The 20,756-nt window shown below is 36.2% G+C and overlaps 1 protein-coding gene across 1 annotated transcript in view; it reads left to right on the forward strand.

Annotated features, from left to right (window-relative positions):
- Positions 1-19,861, forward strand: part of LRP12 (LDL receptor related protein 12) — a 50,066-nt gene extending 30,205 nt beyond the window's left edge. Inside the window, exons 3-7 of the mRNA XM_054629211.2 lie at positions 5,835-5,970; positions 7,407-7,609; positions 12,287-13,388; positions 14,221-14,353; positions 16,639-19,861. Of these exons, the coding sequence (XP_054485186.1) occupies positions 5,835-5,970; positions 7,407-7,609; positions 12,287-13,388; positions 14,221-14,353; positions 16,639-17,502 (2,438 nt within the window). The 3' untranslated portion in view covers positions 17,503-19,861. The remainder of the gene's footprint in view (positions 1-5,834; positions 5,971-7,406; positions 7,610-12,286; positions 13,389-14,220; positions 14,354-16,638) is intronic.
- The last annotated feature ends 895 nt before the right edge of the window (positions 19,862-20,756 follow it).

The raw sequence follows: 20,756 nt of genomic DNA on the forward strand, positions 1-20,756 counted from the left end.
TACTGCTTTCTATTTCCCTTGTATTGTTCACCACTCAAGGACTGTTAAAAGTCTGTTTATAGAAGATCTTTCTTACCCATTCTTGTGCTGCATCATGAAGAATGCTGTTGCTTTTTAATAGTACTGGTGCACCAAGTATCATATGTACTGCATTTATGGCACACTGTAAATAATAAATACCTACATAGCTACTTGCCCCTCTTTGAGCAATTATTGCTGGAATTGGAATGGATGAGAGATGCCAAGTCAACCTAAAATCTCACTATGCAGCATTCAGAGTATGTTTTAACAATCCCTCACACCTTTGTTGACTGCAATGGTTGTGTCAAAAGTCACAATACAGGCGGAAAAGCATCTGCTGGGCAAGAGGTGAATGGAATTTTTGACTCTGCTTCCAGTACTTTGGCCAGCATGCTTGAATAGGCAGTGCCAAGAAGAGCAGAACACAACGTACTTTGTACACAAGATAACAGCAGCTGGTAGATAGAACTTTAACTACTGAGAAGAAAGATCCATTTAGAAATAAATAATAATAGCAACAACCAAAAAACCCAAAACAAAACAAAAAAGGTATCTCTGATGTTCTTGTGTTTTTAAATAGCTTTCCAGATGAGAAAAGTTCTGTACTCCTAGGTTTTTTTCTTAATACAAAGTGCAACTTCTTCACTGGGGAATTTTGAGGTAATGGGAAGGGGTGATCTGTTCAGAGCAACCTCAAGAAAGCATAGACTGACCCAGTAGCATTTTCCTTACTGTTCTTTGTATGTACATCTTAAATTTTAAGTTCATAACCCAAATATAAAAGATGGTGATGAATAAAATTATTTTTTAGTTCCTTTTAAATAAATTGGGTCTCCCAAACGTACTGTGTAACTTGCAGCTTATATGTTTCATTAAGCATACCTGGACAACTTTACATTTAGCAGAACAATTTTAAGTTGAGTTTCTGTAAAATAGAACAAAAGACATCTGGCTTTTAATCTTTCTAAATCCAGCTTTCATCTGGTGTTGAAACCAAGCAAGCTATTGTCTTGGACAGTTGTAAAAAGACAGGATTTAAAATGAAACTTTTGTCTTGATGGTAGTTTTGCTGTCATGCTGCTGTAAGACTATATGACCTACCTTACTAAATTACATTTTAATAGCACAGACCTTTGTGGCGTTCAGTATTTATGCTTCTGCTGGATATTACATTGCCAAGTTACAGGTACCCCTCTGTATATGAGCGTGCTTTTTCTGCCAGCAGCAATTAGTGGAATGTTGTCTCTTTGCATATAAGTTATCACTACTGAGGAAGTGTTTATGCCTTTAAAATCTGAAGAGTTCAGAAATATTTTCATGTCTGTCTTTGAGGTATGTTGAGCCATAATTGTCATGATTGCAAAACCAATTCCCCATCTCCCCAACCCCTCACTCTACATTTTAAAGAACTGCAGCACTGTCATATATATAAAAAATGATTTCTTTTTTCTGCAAATGTCTCCGTATTGCAGAGTAAAGGGCATTTTAAATTAAAGCCTTTTGGCTTGACCTGGAGGCAAAGATTCCCATGCCTTCTTCCCCTGTAGTGCTTCACATAAGACTTTCAGTGGCTCCTGAGAGTTACAATGCAATAATTATCCTCTCTGTTCACGGTTTAGACTTTATCACAACATTATTCTCTTTTTACTCTAAGCTGTTTTAAACACCTTCAGATCATTTATCCAGCTGCATTCATGTCCTTACCATGTCCAATATAATGCATACCTTATCATCCTGTGGTTCACATTGAAAGCTAATTCTTTTATCTTTTCAACTAATCTCCTGGCATTACTGTGAAGATAAATCCCTAATCTCCCTCTCCCTGCTTTTCTGAAGTGACTTTTTTCCTTGACATGTTGTTCACTCTTACTACAGGTACTTTACTTCTCAAGATCTTGCTACAGAATTTTTGCATAGGTTTCTTAATTATTTTCTTATAACTTGCTAGTTGAATTTGGTACAGTAAACTTTTAATTGGCTCTCTTCTGTTTACCAGTCAACATCCTGTAGTTTACAATAATGTTCTCTAATCTGGGATGGTAAAAAAATTTCAGGAAGAAGGAAATAAGAAGAATTGTTTTGTCTGTTTTTAAAAAGTCTACAGGAAAATCCATATACACTAGAAAATTTATGTGCAAGTTCTTTTGACCATTAGTTTACACTGTAATATGTGAAACATCCTCAGTCCTAATTGCAGTATTGCAATTTACTGAACAGTTATATCAGAGTAACAAACAGAATTGCAAATAGATTTTTAATCAAATAAAGGTTATCAAAGGAAAGAGTTTGAAACAGGTAGGAGATGAATGAGCAGAATTGTGCCAAAGAATACTGGGGCATTGAAGGGAATGTAAGCAGACACAACACTCACCTAGAAATGGTTGTGCAGGAGGAATTTGTTCTCCCCTCCAAATATTACAGCCACCACCATGAGATTTGAAAACATCTTGGGCATGCATCACTGGGTGTCTTTGCTTCTTTATGATGCAACCTTCTCAATTTCTTTTGTGCTTCTGCCTTGATTGCAGACTCATTTCCTTTTATCCTGACTCGTCTAATTTTCATTCTGCTGTTCTCTTATGTATCTTTAATACTTTAAATAAATTATTCTAAACCTAATCAGTTTACCTGTTGTTTTAAGTTGTCCTAGACACAACTGACCTGTATGACAAATGCTTGTAGGGCTGCTAGCAATTGAGATTAAAAGTCCAAGTTTTCCTCAGCTTAAAGTAAGGATGTTTGCCTCTATTGATGCATTTCTGTTTTACTGCCATTTGGAATTTTTTTAATCCCATATCCTTCGTGATGTTGCTTGCATTCTGCATGTTTACAAATATGTGAATAAAATGTATTTTGCACTATCGTCTACTGTGGTGTAGGAGAAACATCCTTGTTAGGCAGAGGGTCAGGAACTGATTTTAAAGGCTTGCTATTATCTTTACAAAGTATATTCCCTTTAAAGCTGTTCTATTTCAAAAGGTTACCCTTGATTTAAAAAATTTATCTGAGAAATTATTCTCTCTCAAAAAGATTGCACTTCTGAAGTGCAGTTTCTGCACAGTTATCTTGACCTTTATACACTTTTTAAGCAAACAGATTTCTGTTGTCTCTTGAGTAATAAGTAAGAGATTTTAGTGCATGAATATATATCAAGTATGCAAATGTGTTTAGCTTGTCTAGCCAACTTGAAGTTGAGAAAACTGTAATTCGCTTTTCAAGTCCCTTCCCTTTTTTTTGACTCCCCACTTTGTCACATGAATACTTTCTTCAGTGTTTTCTCCTCTACAGCACTTGTACAGTTTTATTCACCATGTGTTACTGTGTCTGTGATCATTCTTGCTTCCTTGTGCCCTCCATAGTCTGCTTCTCTCTCCCCATGTTGGGTGCTGTTGCAAATGATCATCTTTTGCTCTCAGCTCAGTAGTGTGAGCTTTACTGGAAACAGAGAGAAAGACATCTTAATAAAAGCATGTAGAAATTACAGGGATAAGGTTGGTTCTGTAAAGGATAAAAAAATCCTGAGTTTGAGTAAAACTGGAAGCTTTCATGTGCTGTGGAAGTACTACCTTGGTTATACAGGATTTCCATGTGAAATTTCTTCCATTCACACTTGTGTACAAATACATTACTGTTTGTACTACTGTAGGGTTTAGCATATTAATGTTTTTGGAGGTGAACTCTGTAAAACTGAATGAGCCCATGTTGAATGGATTTTTTAAATGCATTTTAGTGCAAAGTTTCCTTTGTCAGGTAAACTTAATAGCTTCTTTAGAAGTTCTCAGTTACAAAATTTTGTCTGTCAGTTTGGAAATATCTGATAGCATGTGTATGTTGTAGTGTAAATTTTACTTCTAGGCAACTTCTTTGAAGTTGGGGGCTATTTCAGTAGTAACCAAGTAATATATGGATTTGTTGCCAGCATTTGCAAGCTTGGTATAAAATGTCTTACACATTCTTCTACTTTTTTGCATGTTTTTGTTCTGTATGTTTTTTGGTTTTTGTTAAAACTGCTATTTTACTTTTAACAACTGAATAACCAGCTTTTCTTTCAAGTCCTTACATTTATTGCCTGAACAAATGTTAAGTATCAAAAGATCACTTACACAGGAGCTGTGTTCCAAATTATGATGGTGTTAGAGCACCACCTATAGGGTTTGCTCAAAAATTAAAAAGAAAGAATGATTGCATATTCAAATTAAATAATATCTTTCTGTATTTTGTGACTTTCATCCCAAGATATTAGGGCAGCTCCTGTGTTCTACAGTTAAAGTATGTTAATACTTAACTGTGAAGCATGACTAAAGCTCTAAAAACATGTGAAAGCATGTGAAAAACTATTTAAAGCATTTTTCTCTTACAGATATACAGGAAAAGAGAAAATTTCCTGAGTTTTTGCTGTGGTATTTAAATTAATATAGAAAATTCAGACATAAGTCGGCATTTTTGTCTTTTAGTCCTTCTAAAATATATTTTAAAGTGTATTTGTTATTCCATATAGAAATACTTTAATAATAATCTAATATTATAACTTACTATAATTTCAAGTCCCTATAGTATTGCAAAATTATTTTAAAAGCTTGATTATGTATACAAATAGAAAAAAGTAACCTGTCCACAAATTACATTATTGCAACTTTTCCACTGTTATAAATGCAGTTCATTCTTCATCATATTTGTTTATTCATCAGTTCTGATTGAATATTTTAATCAAATAGGAATTCTAAGAGGTTTTGATGATCAAACAATAATGGAAGTGCTTCCTTATTGGTAATAGTTCTTGTGCTCAAACTACTGTGTGTAACTTACTGGGCTACCAGTAACTTTGACAGCTTGGCAGATTTTGGACTATCAGTGATAAAACTGAAAAATAAAAACACAGAGGTTAGTTATTTTAATGTGTTTTCTCACCACTGAGACTTCCTCATAATTTGAAGCTCTGCAGTTAGAGTATTCCAGCCTTTCTGTTTATGTGAAGGTTGTGTATATGCTGTATGACAGGTTTTGGATATGAGGCTGCTAAGAGGGGGGCAAAACAGGAAAAAAAAATCCACAAAGTGTAAGTATGTACTTCAAATAAAATCAGAAGAATTAAGAACACTCCAGCTGTGGAAGGAGCAGCAGCTGAGTTAAGGCCAGTGCAGGAAGCTATACTTATAATAAAGTAAGAGTACAAATGACTGAGTTATTTCAGTTGCATATAATTAGACCTATAAATGTAAGCTTTCTAGTCCATTATCAGAAATGTAGTTATGCAGGTCTCTCTGCTGCAGTAAGTGCTCTTTTCCTTTCAAGTATTTTGAATCATGTGTATGGAGTTCCATGCCAAGAACTGGAAGGGGGAAGATATTTAATTGATGGTCAAACACTGGGTCTGCCTAAGACAGGAAATTCCAGCTACTTGATTATTTAGCTTTAATTTGTTTTTCACCTTCTAGTACACTTGTCAGTAAAAGGTGTTAATGCATGGTTAAATTGAACTGAATCTTTGTAAAGACTAAAAATAAATCTAAAAATAAAAAAAATCTTTAACCTAACAAAGTTGTAAAAGTCCACATAGAATAATCTTTTTTAATCTGTAATAGTAATTGACATAAGTGCAAACTGCTGCACTGGCAGCATTGGAAAACATCTTCTGGCTGATGTGTTCCATTACAAACTCCTTTAGAAGTTGTGGGTCTTTTAATTGGTAGGTCATCTAACTCACTCTGTTCTCCCTGATTAGGTGATGATTGGTGGGATGGGGTTTTTTGTCCTACTGGCTTTTTACAAAAATGAATTAATCAAGATGCTTTCAATATATGTGTCTTTTTTAGCTTGTGGAGATATTCCAGAACAAATTCGATCACCAAGCGGGACAATCACAAGTCCAGGGTGGCCCTCTGAGTATCCTGCCCGAATTAACTGTAGCTGGTACATCCATGCCAACCCAGGGGAGATCATTACTATAAGGTAACAGTGCTCCTGTAATATCCATGGGGGTGAAAGAAATACTAACCAGACATTTTTAGCTGCCAGTTGTACACATACCAGTTTTCTCTTCCTTCCTGTAAGTGAAGGATTTCAGTTCTGTCTGGGTTTTGCCTTTCCTTTTATCTGATTTGCCTGCACAGTCATGTAGCATTTGTTTTTAGCTGGACAATGGCTGACTAGAAGAAATTTTGGTGTGCTCATTTAATTGCATTTTTTCTGTGTGTCTGAAACATAGGAATTTTTCATTAAAAAACGTGTAAGTAAATGTGACTAAATGCTGTAATGCTTCATTGCTCTGAGGTCTCTTGGTGTGTTTAAAAATGTTGGAGACAAATAACAAGTCAATAGATAGCAGCTTAGAAAAGTCTGAGTTTTAATGCAGGGAGTTCCTCACAGTTTCACATATCTTGTAACTTTTCTAGAGTAGTAATGTAAAAAACTTGTGGATTCATGAGTTCATTTCTGACTACTGATTTCTTTTAGCATCAACATACAAATTAGTAGTGCTTCATAGACTTGATTATGAAACTGCATTACCTGCATATTTTTTTCAGTTTCCAGTTCAGACTTGCTGACCTAAGAAACTGCTCTTCATTATGAAGTATTTACTTTGACATCAGTTACTTGTTTAAATTCTGCCTCTTAATTTAAACAGTCCTCCTACTAAATATTTGACTGGCATAAATGCAATGTAAAGTAGGTAAAACTGTTCAGCTACTAGAATGCTTTCTAAACTTTTCATACTGTTTATTTTTAATAAAACTCTTTTTTTCTTTCATGTTGTTTTCTTCCCCTCATACATGCCACATTTCAGTTCTGATTGTGCTCTGTTGTCTGTACAGACCTGTTAAGCACAGTCTCCCCCTCACACGTCATTAGCATGGCAGCTTGTCTTGACCAAGTGCTGCCATACCATGGCAGTCCATGACATAATGCTGGGATAGCCAAGTAGTGCAGCTGGGAGAAAGTCTTATCTGAAAACATAATTTTGAACAATTCAGCTGTATTTATAATGTCAAATCACGTTACTGCCATAAGTGTAGCATTAGCTAAAATTCTGGTGAAATTTGAGTTAAAATCCCTTAGTAGTGTATGAAAGTCATTATATAAGACACATAAGGACAATTTAATTACCAGAATTTTAGATTAAGACAGTGTGTGTTTTCATAGCAAAATTGCATTTCTTTAAGTGGTGGATGCAATATTTTGTTAGACAGAATAGGTCCTTGCTGTCCTCATAATATAAAAGTATCAGCACAAGGTTAAACCCTATTTCTACATGGGTAGAGAGAAGGTACTCTTTTTATTTCAGAAGAAGTATTTATTTCAAAAAGAACTTCAAGCTAATTTTCATTCAGCATCTTGTTTGTGTTATATTCAGTTCACTAGCAATTTTGACCTTTTCTCTTTTTCAGCTTTCAAGATTTTGATGTTCAGGGATCTCGACGATGCAGCTCAGATTGGTTAACAATTGGAAGCTACAAGAACATTGAAGGCTATAGAGCATGTGGCTCTTCCATTCCCTCACCATACATCTCTTCACAGGATCATGTTTGGATAAGGTTTCATTCAGATGATAGCATCTCCAGAAAAGGCTTCAGATTAGCCTACTTTGCTGGTATGTTTCAAATGATACCTTGTATAATTTTATGGTTTCACTTTTTATTTCCTCTTTCAAGAATTACTTCCTCGTAACAGGGTGCAGTACTGACCACGGGTCTTTCCTGTAGTCACCTCAAGGTCTGTTAAAATCAGAGAAAATACAGATTAGGTAATGTATTTTGATCCCATGCACAATCTGAATATTCAGAGTAGGAGTAACAATAAGCAAATTGAATAATATTTGGGAAGAAAAGGTTAGCCAGTAGTAGTAGGCACCTGGAAGTTCTTTAAACATAGTAAGATTTGAAATGTTTTCATCAGACTAAAATTAATTTCTTGGGTAAACTTGCGAGTATCATAAATACAGTGAGAGAGGAAATAAGTGGCAGGATTTTTTTTTTTTTACTTTTCTTACAGAATTTGCATCATTTTTCCCATCTTCAGAAGGCATACTATCTTTTAAAAAAATAAATCTAAAAACACCCTCCCCCCATTGATAGATTCCAGCTGAGTGCAGACATGGTTCTGTACATGCAAAATTTTTCTTGTGTAATTACAGGCTGTGATAAGAGCTAGTTATCAGTAGTAATAGTTTGAGACTGGTTTGTGAGCCATTCTTGTTCTAATAAAGGTTGCCAAGAGAGAGGAGGAAGCCAGGAAGCCAGGATCAAGACTAGTTCCAAATTTTTCCTGGCTTTCAGAGATGATACAGTTTTATGTAATAGTATGATTCTGGTGTTCTACATCATGATCATCCCATATACTGGATTAGATTGCTCTTGGTTTTCACAGTGATTTCATGTTACCTTACTCCCTCCAAGTGTGCCTATATCCACTCACTGGCCTGCTCCAGATTCCTGTGCACGCCGACTTTTGACTCCTCCATAAAACAATTCATACTTGTAAACATATCCAGTGCTACCCACCATCAAAACTGTTTCAGCAAGATTCAGTAAATCTACCCCTGATCTCCTCTAGTCTAAGCTCTTGGTTTTTAATCTGCACTCTTCTTACCTTGTAGCTTCCTCCGCTATGTCAGTCTCTCACAAACAAGTTTCCAAGCAGGCTTATCCCTCTCTGTCACCTGTTCTCAAGTCTACAAAAAAGCTCCTGCTGTGGTTCAGCTCCTTGCACTTTAGCAGGTCTTGGGGAAGTAATGCAGCCTTGCATTTGATGCTAGCCCAGCTTTCAGGGCAGTGTTCTACCTGGGTTTTGTGCACTGTCTACCAAAAACATGTCAGGGAGCAGGGAAGAAGCCACTGGCCAGTCAGTCATCCTGTGCCAGTCAGTCATTTCTGCCAATGGCCCAGGGGAACACTGCTACCTGTGTCGGGCATCAGCTTCTGCCCTTTTTCACCTCCCTCTTGAAGTAGGTGCAGAGGAAAGACAGCATTCCTTCCTGAGGGGTTTTGAGAAGGAAAGATACCTTGGATAAAAGTGTGGAATGGGTAGGGGAGGTAAGCCATGGGCTTTGTAGAATTTTTCCTCTTTCCAAATCCTTTCCTCTCTTTTTCTCTAATCTTGAGACAATTTCATTATGTAACCCCTCTTGGAAGAAGCTCTTAACATTTTCAGTAACAAGCAGTTTTTTCTGTTAATTGATTTCTTCTATTTTGTGTTGTAGATTAGAGTGCTTAAAACCTTAATCTTATGTATATAAATGTCTTTTTTTAAAGAAATAAGTTTTATTTTGGGGAGATTTGTTCATTTTTTTAACAAACAAGCCTTGCTGAAACTTCGGCTTGAGTTTGCTCCTTATGTTGGATACAATATTTAGGAAGTATTACACAATTGAGGTGTAAGTGTAGTGTTTCAGTGATCAGAGTGATTTTTTGATGCTTTAAACTAACCTGTACATAGGTAGAGTTGCTTTAATAATCATCTGGTCATTTCTGCTTTGGAGTGTCAAAAAAGGCTCCTGAAATGCTAAGGCATTTGCTATGCATTCAACTGTGCCATTATGTTTAGTTTCTTCTCATCAGCATCATGCAATAGTGCTCAGATTAACACCTCAATAGGTTATTTAATTCAGTGTTTTTAAGGCTACTCTCAAAGTTGGCAAGTCAGCGATTGTAGAAAAAGGGGGGAAAAAAGTAATACATCAGTTACTTGGATGCAAGTTAGGCCTATCTGTGCTGGAATGATCAAAACACTACAGATTCCAAGTACAAAAGTGATCATTAGGGAGCCCCATGTTTAAAATCTGATGTGGAAGACAGGTCTTGTGAATTGTTTGAATGAATTACTGTTTAAAGAAAATAATAGGGAAATATTCATATTTAACTTAAACCAGTAATAGGAAAGAAAAAAGCTTTACAGGTAGTAAGGGTACTGGACTAGAAAGTAAATTTTGGGCCGCTTTTATTTGTCTTTCTTTCCTCTTTCTTCCTCCCACTACTTATTTATCAGCCTTTTAAATTACAGGAGCTGAAATGGGACATTGAGAGTTTCCTAATGGAAAATGGGAGTTTCCTAATGGTGATGTAGAGTGGAAAATAAAGTTACTAAAAGCACTAAGAGGTCAATGGCCACTATAAATACAGGGAAGAATTGTGTTAGTCCTTTGGCTACAACTGTATATGGGTGCTGCTAATCATCTGGTGCTATCCTGAATCTTTTGTGTTACAGCTCCCAAAGTTAGTCTTATTTAGTATCTCTCTTATCTTTTTAAGACTCTAATTTTTGATTTATAGGTAAATTTTCTTCATGTAAGGATTGCAGGATTGTTGACTAAAAATGCTAAACCGAGTTCACGTATCCCTGCTCTTTTCTGGGATGTTTAAAAGCTTGTTGAAGGAAGAGCTTGGGTTGAAATTGTATCTGTTTTGTTACTGCAATATTCCCATCCCAATATTTATAACTCCGTGTTACAGCCTTCTTCTCAACCTCTTCCAGGTTCTGCAATGCATGAGGACTGAGGTAGATTATAATCAGTACTTGAAGGTTGAACATGAGGTTCAAAGATGCATCTTCTCCTACCTCTTATTCTGCTACCTCCCACCTACATTCTATTACCTCCAGCTTTGGAGCTTAGTCATTCAATTTAGGTAGGACTAGCCCGGCAGTTCAGTTCTACAGGTTCTAAATTCAAGGCCAAGGTTCCAACTTTGCCATACTAATCTTGTCAACCATATGTATGTCTGAGTGTACTATAAATACTTACATATCTGTAACAGATCAAGAAGATTCTATCCTTTATACTGCATCTGTTCTTTGGATTTGTTTTGCTGTGAAATGAACATATTCTGAAAATTAGTCACTGACAACACATACATTTTGCTCTCCTTTCATTCTTCAGTCTCTGAAAGCAAATTTGTAGACTTAAGCATTCTTCAGCAGTACATATAACATTTATCACTCTTGATGATTTCATTTTTTCCGTGCATTCACTTTTTAAAAGCCTAAGCATTTGTAAAATTTTAAAATTGTGTTGTACTTTTCTAAAGAAAAATAAAGAAAAATTTTTATTTTAAGTTAGTGTATTTATTTTCAATGCTAAGTATTAAAGAAAGAAAAAAAAAAAAGAGAACCAAAGTGTGATATGACTTGACCTATCACAGCAGATTAGTTCCAGCAAGAAAAACTCAAACTAGCTGTGAAAACTTTTATCATGTTGTATAGCAAATCACTGGAACTTTAAAAATTCTTGATTGGAGAAGGCCCTGAAGAGCCTAATCAAACACCAGTTGACCCTGTTTTGAGCAGATGATTTTATTAGATGGCCTCCATTCCAATCTGAATTGTTCTCTTGTAAAAAAAGATAAAACATGCTTCTCCTGGGAGCATTGGGATTTCAGTGAGTTTATCATGCTGCCTTTCCTGTTTCCTTATTAAAACTGTAGGTATAGTGTTCCTTAGAATGAATGTATCTTTGTCTAGTTTATTTTCTGAATTACTGTTGTGTAGGACCATCTGCATTGCAGACTTGTTTTAAATATTTTGACCATGACAGTTTGTTTTATAGCAAATTTGACAGTCTGCACTGTGGTTTGTAGAAATAACTGATTGAAAATTATGCAGCAGTGTTTGACTCAGCTGAATTGTTGCAGAGCTGAAATAACTTGGATTCCAGGTATGCTTCTGTATTCAACATGGCTGGAACTTTAATAAGTAAAGGCATGCATGTGTTTTTGCATTTGCTGCACTCCCATCTTAGTTGCTGCAGGAGAGACAGGAACAAACAGTGGGAGCAGGAGAGGGCAGAGGTTTCTTTTTGTGGTTGGTGATAATATGTAATCTTCAGCTGTCAGCTTCTCTCTTGCCTTAGATCCTTTGGTACGAAGTAGCAACCTCCAAAAGCAGGAGACAGTCTGACTGCTTTTCTGGGAAAGAGTTTGAGGAGATAACCAGTACTGCAGCACAAAATGTTCCTGTATTTTGAGTGATAGATGAGTGTTTTTCTAACTTATGTTTAGCATATTTGAAGTCAGATTTCTCAATAGCTATAAATGAGCATTGTTTTCTTGCTTGCTTAAAGTTATTTGAGTGAAATCAGCTAAGGATAAGGTCCATGCTGATGTGTTGATGGAATTTTGATTTGAAAAACCTGTTTTGTCTTGAAATTTGCTAAAAGTTGCCGTGGTTTAAAGACACTTCAGACATTTGCTTTGCCCTGAAGCACCTGGCACAGCAAATAAACACAACACAAACCATGAAGGGCTAAACTCTAAGGAAATTTTTTTTTAACTTTCAGGGAAATCTGATGAACCAAGTTGTGATTGTGACCAATTTCATTGTGCTAATGGGAAGTGTATTCCAGAAAGTTGGAAATGTAACAATATGGATGAATGTGGAGACAACTCGGACGAGGAAATCTGTGCCAAAGCTAATCCTCCGACAGCTTCTTCCTTTCAGCCTTGTGCACCCGATCAGTTCCAGTGTCTTTCCCGCTTCACCAAGCTTTACACTTGCCTTCCAGAATCGTTAAAATGTGATGGTAACATTGATTGTCTTGACCTGGGAGATGAAATAGACTGTGATGTGCCAACATGTGGACAGTGGTTAAAATACTTTTATGGTACTTTCAGTTCTCCCAACTATCCTGACTTCTACCCGCCTGGCAGCAACTGCACCTGGCTGATAGACACTGGTGATCATCGCAAAGTAATTTTGCGATTCACCGATTTTAAACTTGATGGTACAGGTTACGGAGACTATGTCAAAATATATGATGGATTGGAGGAGAATCCACGGAGACTGTTGCGAGTACTGACAGCATTTGACTCTCATGCTCCCCTCACAGTTGTTTCATCCTCAGGACAGATAAGAGTGCATTTTTGTGCTGACAAAGTGAACGCTGCAAGAGGGTTCAATGCAACGTATCAAGTTGATGGCTTCTGTTTGCCCTGGGAAATCCCATGCGGTGGGAATTGGGGGTGCTACACAGAGCAGCAACGCTGCGACGGCTACTGGCACTGTCCAAATGGAAGGGATGAAACCAACTGCACCATGTGCCAAAGAGATGAGTTTCCCTGCTCTCGAAATGGTGTTTGCTACCCTCGTTCAGATCGCTGCAACTACCAGAATCATTGCCCTAATGGTTCGGATGAGAAGAATTGTTTCTTCTGTCAGCCAGGCAATTTTCACTGTAAAAATAACCGCTGTGTGTTTGAGAGCTGGGTTTGTGATTCTCAAGATGACTGTGGCGATGGCAGTGACGAAGAGAATTGCCCAGTCATTGTGCCCACTAGAGTGATAACTGCAGCTGTCATTGGGAGTCTTATTTGTGGATTGCTGCTTGTCATTGCACTGGGATGTACTTGTAAATTGTACTCACTCAGGATGTTTGAGCGAAGGTAAGTAGAACTCAACTTTATGAAATATTTTGGTGTTTTCTTCTGTTTGTACTTGAAGCAATTTTGTTGCCACATGGATATTGTTGCACATGATTTGTAAAGACATTGTTCCTTTTTCTTTGATAGTAAAAAGAGGTTTGTTAATCATAGACTTTATCAGATTGGAAGGGACCCATAAGGAATATCAAGTCCAACTCCCTACTGCTTGCAGGACATCTGAAGCCAAACCTTGCTAAGACCTATGGCTGAGCATTGTCCAGATGCTCCTTGAGCTCTGAAGGCTGGGGAGCCAATTTTCTGGGGAGCCTGTTTCAGGGACTGACTACTTCCCAGTGAAGAAAAGGGGATAGAAGTATTCTGATCACTTCACTATAGAGGGTTAAAGCTTTCAGATGGTGTTACCAAAAAGGAAGTTTGGGGAAACTGCAGTTAATTAATTTGCAATTTGTATCACAGTTCTGTATATAACAGCATGTTTCTTCTCTTGTAGGCTGGTTCATATGAGGATTACATATCCTTCAATCTTTTACAATAATATAAGTGTTACTTGTGGTGCTTTTTATATTTAGCTCATGGGTTTGGGCTGGTTTGTTTATTTTTAAAAAAATTATTGTTGGGTTTGTTTTTTTGCTCTCATTTCAGCTGGACAGACTGACAGGAATGACTTTATATTCTTTGTCAATTAAATTTCAATTAAATTAGCAAAACTTCATCTTCTGAAGTTTTTTATTTCAGATTATAATAGTCTGATGTACTTTCATTCATTCATTCATATATATATGTATATAAATCAGTGTCTTATGTATTCAGAAATTTCTTTTCTCTTTGAAAGGTCATTTGAAACTCATTTGTCAAGGGTTGAGGCTGAGCTGTTAAGAAGAGAAGCTCCTCCATCCTATGGACAATTAATTGCCCAGGGTTTAATTCCACCAGTTGAAGATTTCCCTGTTTGTTCCCCAAATCAGGTAAGATTTTAAACTAGCAGGCAGACCCCTTAAATTTTAGGGAGACTGAAATAAAAATATTTTAACTTTCATCTGCTTCCTTTTCCTCTTTAGCATTTCCTTTTTCTCCTTTCAAGTCAATAGTGTTATACAAATGATTAGCCCTTGAACAAAATCAATGATATAGTAACACCACAGTTTCTTCTGCAGGTTTTCTTTTGTTGGCAATGCCAGTAATGCACACTTTGGAACCCCCTCTTGCATGAAAAGTAATAGATTGGTAGATCTAATTATATGTTCTGTGTTACTGTTGTGAAAGTAAAGATTGCAAGATGGCACTTTGCAATTTGGCAAAGAAGACCTAGACTTCTAATGTGGAATGGTAGTTCACATGCACAGTGTGTAGGTATGTTCATGCTTGCTGTGCATAACAAGATGATGGGGAAAGACAGGATGTCATATCATATAAAATTACCATGAGTGAGTAATAAAGCAAAAGCTAGTAAATGGATGGATGATTGGTGCATTTCTTACTTGGCTGATAAATGAGTTTCTCTCAAAAAGCTTTTCAAGGAGTTAAAAAATGTCTTATAGTTAGTCTGGGAATCCTGGTGTGTTCTATTAGAGTTGGCATTAATTATATTGTGTTGCAGTTAATACAGCAAAGTTTATGGTAAGAAAAAATTGCATTACTATTACATGTTCTTTCATGCTCACATGTTCACAAGCAGCTGGAATCTGCCACAAAAGAATAGAGGAAAAGAGGAAAATAAATTGCAATTTGCATGAGAAGCTTTAAAGAAACATTGTAAAGATTTTTTGGATAGCTAAATTAGTACTGAACTTCATTAAAGAATCTATTAATTGTCTGTAGTGAACACTGTAGAATCCCTTGTTCTTTTTCAGTGGATTACTGTGGTTATAATAAAGATCAGTATGTTCCTGTTTCAATCACCAGTTCTGTACTTTTACAAATTTGTCTTGCTGTCCTCTTTTCCAAAAAAATTAACCTTCACTGGTTTATGATGGATCTGTGTTCACAAGTCTCTTGAGGTAGCGTTAGCTTAAGAACGTCTCTGGAGACAATGCAGTTGTCATGCCCAGGTGTGTAAGTCCTCTAGTACAGGTAACTTGGAACAAACCAGTGCTTCCTGAAGAAGCACTGTCTGAAGGATGGTGGAAGAGAGATAAAAGTGACAGCATGAGAACACTAAATTTCAGTTTTTATAAATTAAGGGGAATACATGCATGTATGTTAAGGGTTTAATCAGGGAATGGCTCTTCTGAAGAATATTCTATTTTTTTTGCCATAATCTTAATGAAAAGTTGTGAATATAGGCTTTATCCTCTAATTAAACACATTTGTGAATATTTTTAGAATGATGGGCACCCGGAAGATCTTCTGCCCTATTTTAAAATGGAGCTACTTAGCTGAGGCAGTGTTTTCTCTAAGTTTGAGTTAGGGATCTCCAGGATAAAGGACTTTGTGTTCTTATGTTTATGTTACCTTACAGTTGAAAAGTTATACAGGATTTTAAGGAGGAAAATTCAGGTATGCATTCTTCTGTAGCTGGATAACTAGAAAATGTATACTGAATTTGGGAAATTTATAGTTTAGAACACATAAGATAATTTTATTTAAATAGAAGCATTAAAGCATTTTGAAACTGGAATTACTGATTACATCAGAAAGGGGGGAAAAAAGTCAAACTATAAGCCTCTGCTGGAGAAGATACTTAATTTAGTCCCTTTGAGGAAGCCCTATGGTAGTGGATAAAGAAGGTGGCCACCTTTGTTAAATCTTTCTGGAAGACTTTGTTTACAAATCCTAAACTTTTTGAGACTCGTTTCTCTGTGCTGTACAGTAAAATCCACAGTGACTACCTTTTTGGTAAGACTGTAACAGATTTTGTGTGCCTCCTCTACTGGCTCTGTGGTTGTATTTTTCTTTAATCTGTGTTCCATATCCAGACTATAGTGCCTTGTTTTCACATTGTCTTTATTTAGAGATCCTTTTTTAGGGCAGAAATATACCTTGTATTGAAGCCGTTGTTCTTTTATTGCCTTTGCATATGTATTTCCACTTAATTTGCCTGTTTATAATGCTTTTCCTCTAGAGCATCTAGACTTTTGTCATTACTTTTGTAAATAGCCTTTTGCTACATATACCAGATCCTTATTAAGAAAGATGCAACATTTTGTAATATTTAAGATTCTACATTTAACTTTGTTAAATGCTGTTTTGCACAATAATAGTTGTACCAGCAGACTGTCAATGCTTGATTGTTGCTTGTCTTCTTATTTAGGCTTCAGTTCTGGAAAACCTCAGGCTGGCAGTACGATCTCAGCTTGGATTTACCTCAATCAGACTTCCTATTGCTGGCAGATCAAGTAACATTTGGAATCGAATTTTTAATTTTGCGAGGTCACGTCATTCTGGATCGTTGGCATTGGTCTCGGCAGATGGAGATGATGTTGCCAGCCAAAGTACTAGTAGAGAAGGTGAAAGAAATAATACTCACAGAAGTTTGTTTTCAGTTGAATCTGATGATACAGACACAGAAAATGAAAGAAGAGACACAGCAGGAGCAGTTGGTGGTGTTGCTGCCACCTTGCCTCAAAAAGTCCCTCCTGCAACAGCAATAGAAGCAACAGTGGGAGCGTGTGGGAGTTCCTCTGCTCATAGCAGCAGCAGCAGCAGCACGGATGGTGGAAGAGAAGTGACAAATGTAGAGCCCCCGAGCACAAGTCCCGCACGCCACCAGCTCTCGAGCGCACTAAGCCGTATGACTCAAGGCTTGCGCTGGGTACGCTTTACTTTAGGGAGATCAAGCTCAGTGAATCAGAACCAAAGTCCTTTGAGACAGCTTGATAATGGGGTAAGTGGAAGAGAAGAGGATGATGATGTTGAAATGTTAATTCCAGTCTCTGATGTAGCATCAGACTTTGACATGAATGACTGTTCAAGACCTCTACTTGATCTCAGCTCAGATCAAGGACCAGGGCTTAGACAGCCTTACAGTGCAGCACATCACAGTGTAAGGTCATGCAGTCGAGATGGCCCCTGTGAGAGCTGTGGCATCGTACACACTGCCCAGATACCCGACACTTGCTTAGAGGCAACAGTGAAAAACGAAACTAGTGACGATGAGGCATTATTACTCTGCTAGGTACGGATTGTTTAGGAAAGATTGTGTACAAGTTGGAGCAATATCTGTCATTGTTTTGTACTTCACAGTTAAAATTAGTTTTTAGTTTTGAAAAATCCAGGACAACATTATGTTAAAGCTATTTTAGCCTGTGTGGTTGATTAAACTTTTCTTATACTGGATGACATTATGGAACTATAAGAGTGAACATTTTAATGGCTCTGAATACACAATGTGTGTATCCAGTATAATTGGATTACTCTTTAAACTGAAGTTTTCCCCATTAGTTTCAAATTTAGTTTATCCTGGTACTATAGTTCAAACCCGAAACATGGCTGCTCAAGACTTAGTGGCTGCCTGTTTAACCCCATATTAACAGGTGAATTTGTACAGAATTATTTTCCTTTAGGAACTGACTCTGTTGTATTACTGCCAACATACTTGTAACTTAATATACTAAATATGGTAAGGATTGTTACTGTAAAATATGTACTTTCTTTGAGTTTATTCAACACTTTGTCTAAATATTCTTGAATTTCATCATAATGTGAACTTTCTTAAAGGGAGGAGAAACTTTCTCCAGGAGTATTCTTTTTCTTTCAGAAGTACAAAATGCGATGATATATGAAATTTAGGCATAATAGATAAAGTGATGGCAAAAGCTTTTTAAGCACTGACTTTCCTAAACTGCGATCTAATATGGTACAAGCCAAATAGTATGTAAAATCCCCAGTCATTAGTCTTTTTGATTTGAAGTAAAAAAGGGCCGAAGATATTACAATATGTGTTAGTTCTTTAAATATCCAATATGTACAAATACACTACAGAATAAGTTCCAACTGGTAATAGATCTTTCCCTAATACTGTAGGTTATAAAGCTTGTTTGGTCTCAAGGGATTTGCACTAAAATCATATTAAGGTCTCTAATGAGCTTAGTGCACAAGCACTATCACTTTAAGTACTATTATTGTCTAATATTGCAATGGCTATATATTTCCATGGCTCTTTTCTTGGGGTGTTGCGTTTTTGTTGCAATTGAATTTGCTTTACTAATTCCCTATTTATTCATTGTATTTAAAAACTGGTTTACTCAGTTGCAGACTGGTTGTTTAAAATAAACCAAAAGAAAACCCTTTTAGTGTATTTTTTTATGATATTACATGTTGGAGCAAAACAGATCAGTGAGGAAAAAAGCTCATAACTTCCAATTTTCTGATAAGCAGGTTAATACGTGGCTACTAGTGTGACAACAAGAAACTACACCTTTTAAAAACAAAACTGTCAACTACTGTTTTATTTATTCTTTGCCAGTCTGTTTTTAGTAGGCTTAAAGATCCAGTATGAAATGTATTTGTGTGTGATTGTATGCTATTTATTAAATTTTAAATACTTTGTTGAATGTCATTTTAAAGCATGTTTAAAGTCTTGTGCATTTCTGTCGTGTTATGCTGTCGGGCAGAACTGACTAAAATTTTAATATGTATCAAAATTAAATTGAATTTTTGTTATGTTTTTGAGGTACTTTTAAAGACAAATCCAAGGTCTGTCTGGCTTTTTATTTTTTTTAAATCCTCATCTCTGAAGTACAAATCACATGCAGAAGGAAAAAACAATTGAATGGATTCCAAAGTGTATATATCTTCTCCCTCTTCTCTTCATTCACAGACACTGGGATGAGAAAAATAAACAATTTTACCATCTGGTTGATTTTTTCGTGAGAGTTAGCAGGTAAATTCTGAGTTCAGGATGCAATGACGTAGATTTGTGCTTTTGAGGAACCTTATGTGCAATACAATTGTAAAAGATTTTATTATAACAACCCATGTGGTTTCAAGTTTCAGAACAGATCACATCACACTGGTACCAGATCAGGTACAAGTTGGCCCATAATTACACGTACTCAAGTAAAAGTCATCAATGGCCATTTTTATTCACATTGAATAATATCTAAATCTGTGGGTAATCTCTAGTCTGATTTCAGTAGCATTGCTTATAGAGCAGGCAGCTTTGCAATAGGAACATGGTAACATACCCTGAAGTATATGTGAACAGTATGTCCTGGTATAAAATACTGGGTTTTTAAACCTTCCTGATTAATTGTCATTAGAAAGTGGTTGTGGAAATGCTTGTCCCTGAGGCAGATAAATTTTAAAGAAAGAGTCTTCACAGAATACCTTCAGTGTTTAACACACATAGTGATCTAAATTTGTTCCATTAGATGCCCCAAATAGCATGTACCTATGGACTCCATATTGCAGATGTAAAAAGAACACAATGTTTAATTTGTTTTAAAGGAAAAATGCTACACATTTAACTGAGAAGTTGGATTTGATTGATAATTTGAAAATTGTAAATAAAATTCATATTTGTATGAGGTGAATTTGTTGCAGTGATTTTTTTTTCTTAGTGATATTAAAAGGAGTGATTGATTTTTCTTTTGAGTAATGCATGAGTGATTGGTTGCATTCGTTTTGTTTGGTTTTATTGAGGGTTTCAATAAGACATTATTACCCTGTTTCTTTTTATGCTGGAGAGCTTGAATTAGTATTTTGTTTAATTGATTCTTGATTTAGCTGTGCTAAAATACTAAGGCAGTTTGAAAAAAAAGGCAGAAATATTTACTGTAGAATTGTCTTGTTTTCTGTAATAAATCACTTTCATCTGCCAGCTTTAAAGAACCTAGGTTATTGTGAGGCAAGTTTTCTCCTCATGTAAAGTTACTTAAACATGGAAAGAGTTTGTCACCATTCTTTTTCACATACCGCACTTTTTTTGTCATTTGAAACATTAGGGAGGGCTGACTGAGCTTCAGATGGTGGAAGGGCTTGTTTTGGTTCCAGAGTTCATTTTCAGTACAAGTTCAGCAAGTGTTGCTGATAACTCTTCTTTCAAAACAGGTTCCTGGAGCGGATGCTGGAATTAGTTACTGTATTATGTGTTCACTTTCTGTCTGAATGTCAAAGCATGAACTCGTGCCAAAGCTTGGATTCAGTCCAGGGAAATCAAGTTCAGGTTGGGACACAAATACTGTTTCAGTGAAGTTTATATATTAAATACTCACTGCAGATCAAATCATGGCTTTTTCTGTTGGGATGAGGTTTTGCTTCCTTTCTGAAAAGTGAGTGTTTTATTCTCCTATATACATCTCCAGATATTCAGCTGTGTCAATTGTCCTGAGGAAGTGCTGCACATTTCCCATAAATCTTGGTTTAATTCAAAAGTTTTAATCCTCCTTCAGTTGTGATGAAGCTTTCTGTGAAGTGTTTTGTCAGTTT

This window comes from Agelaius phoeniceus, chromosome 1 (genome assembly GCF_051311805.1).
Source record: "Agelaius phoeniceus isolate bAgePho1 chromosome 1, bAgePho1.hap1, whole genome shotgun sequence".
Classification (NCBI taxonomy): domain Eukaryota; kingdom Metazoa; phylum Chordata; class Aves; order Passeriformes; family Icteridae; genus Agelaius; species Agelaius phoeniceus.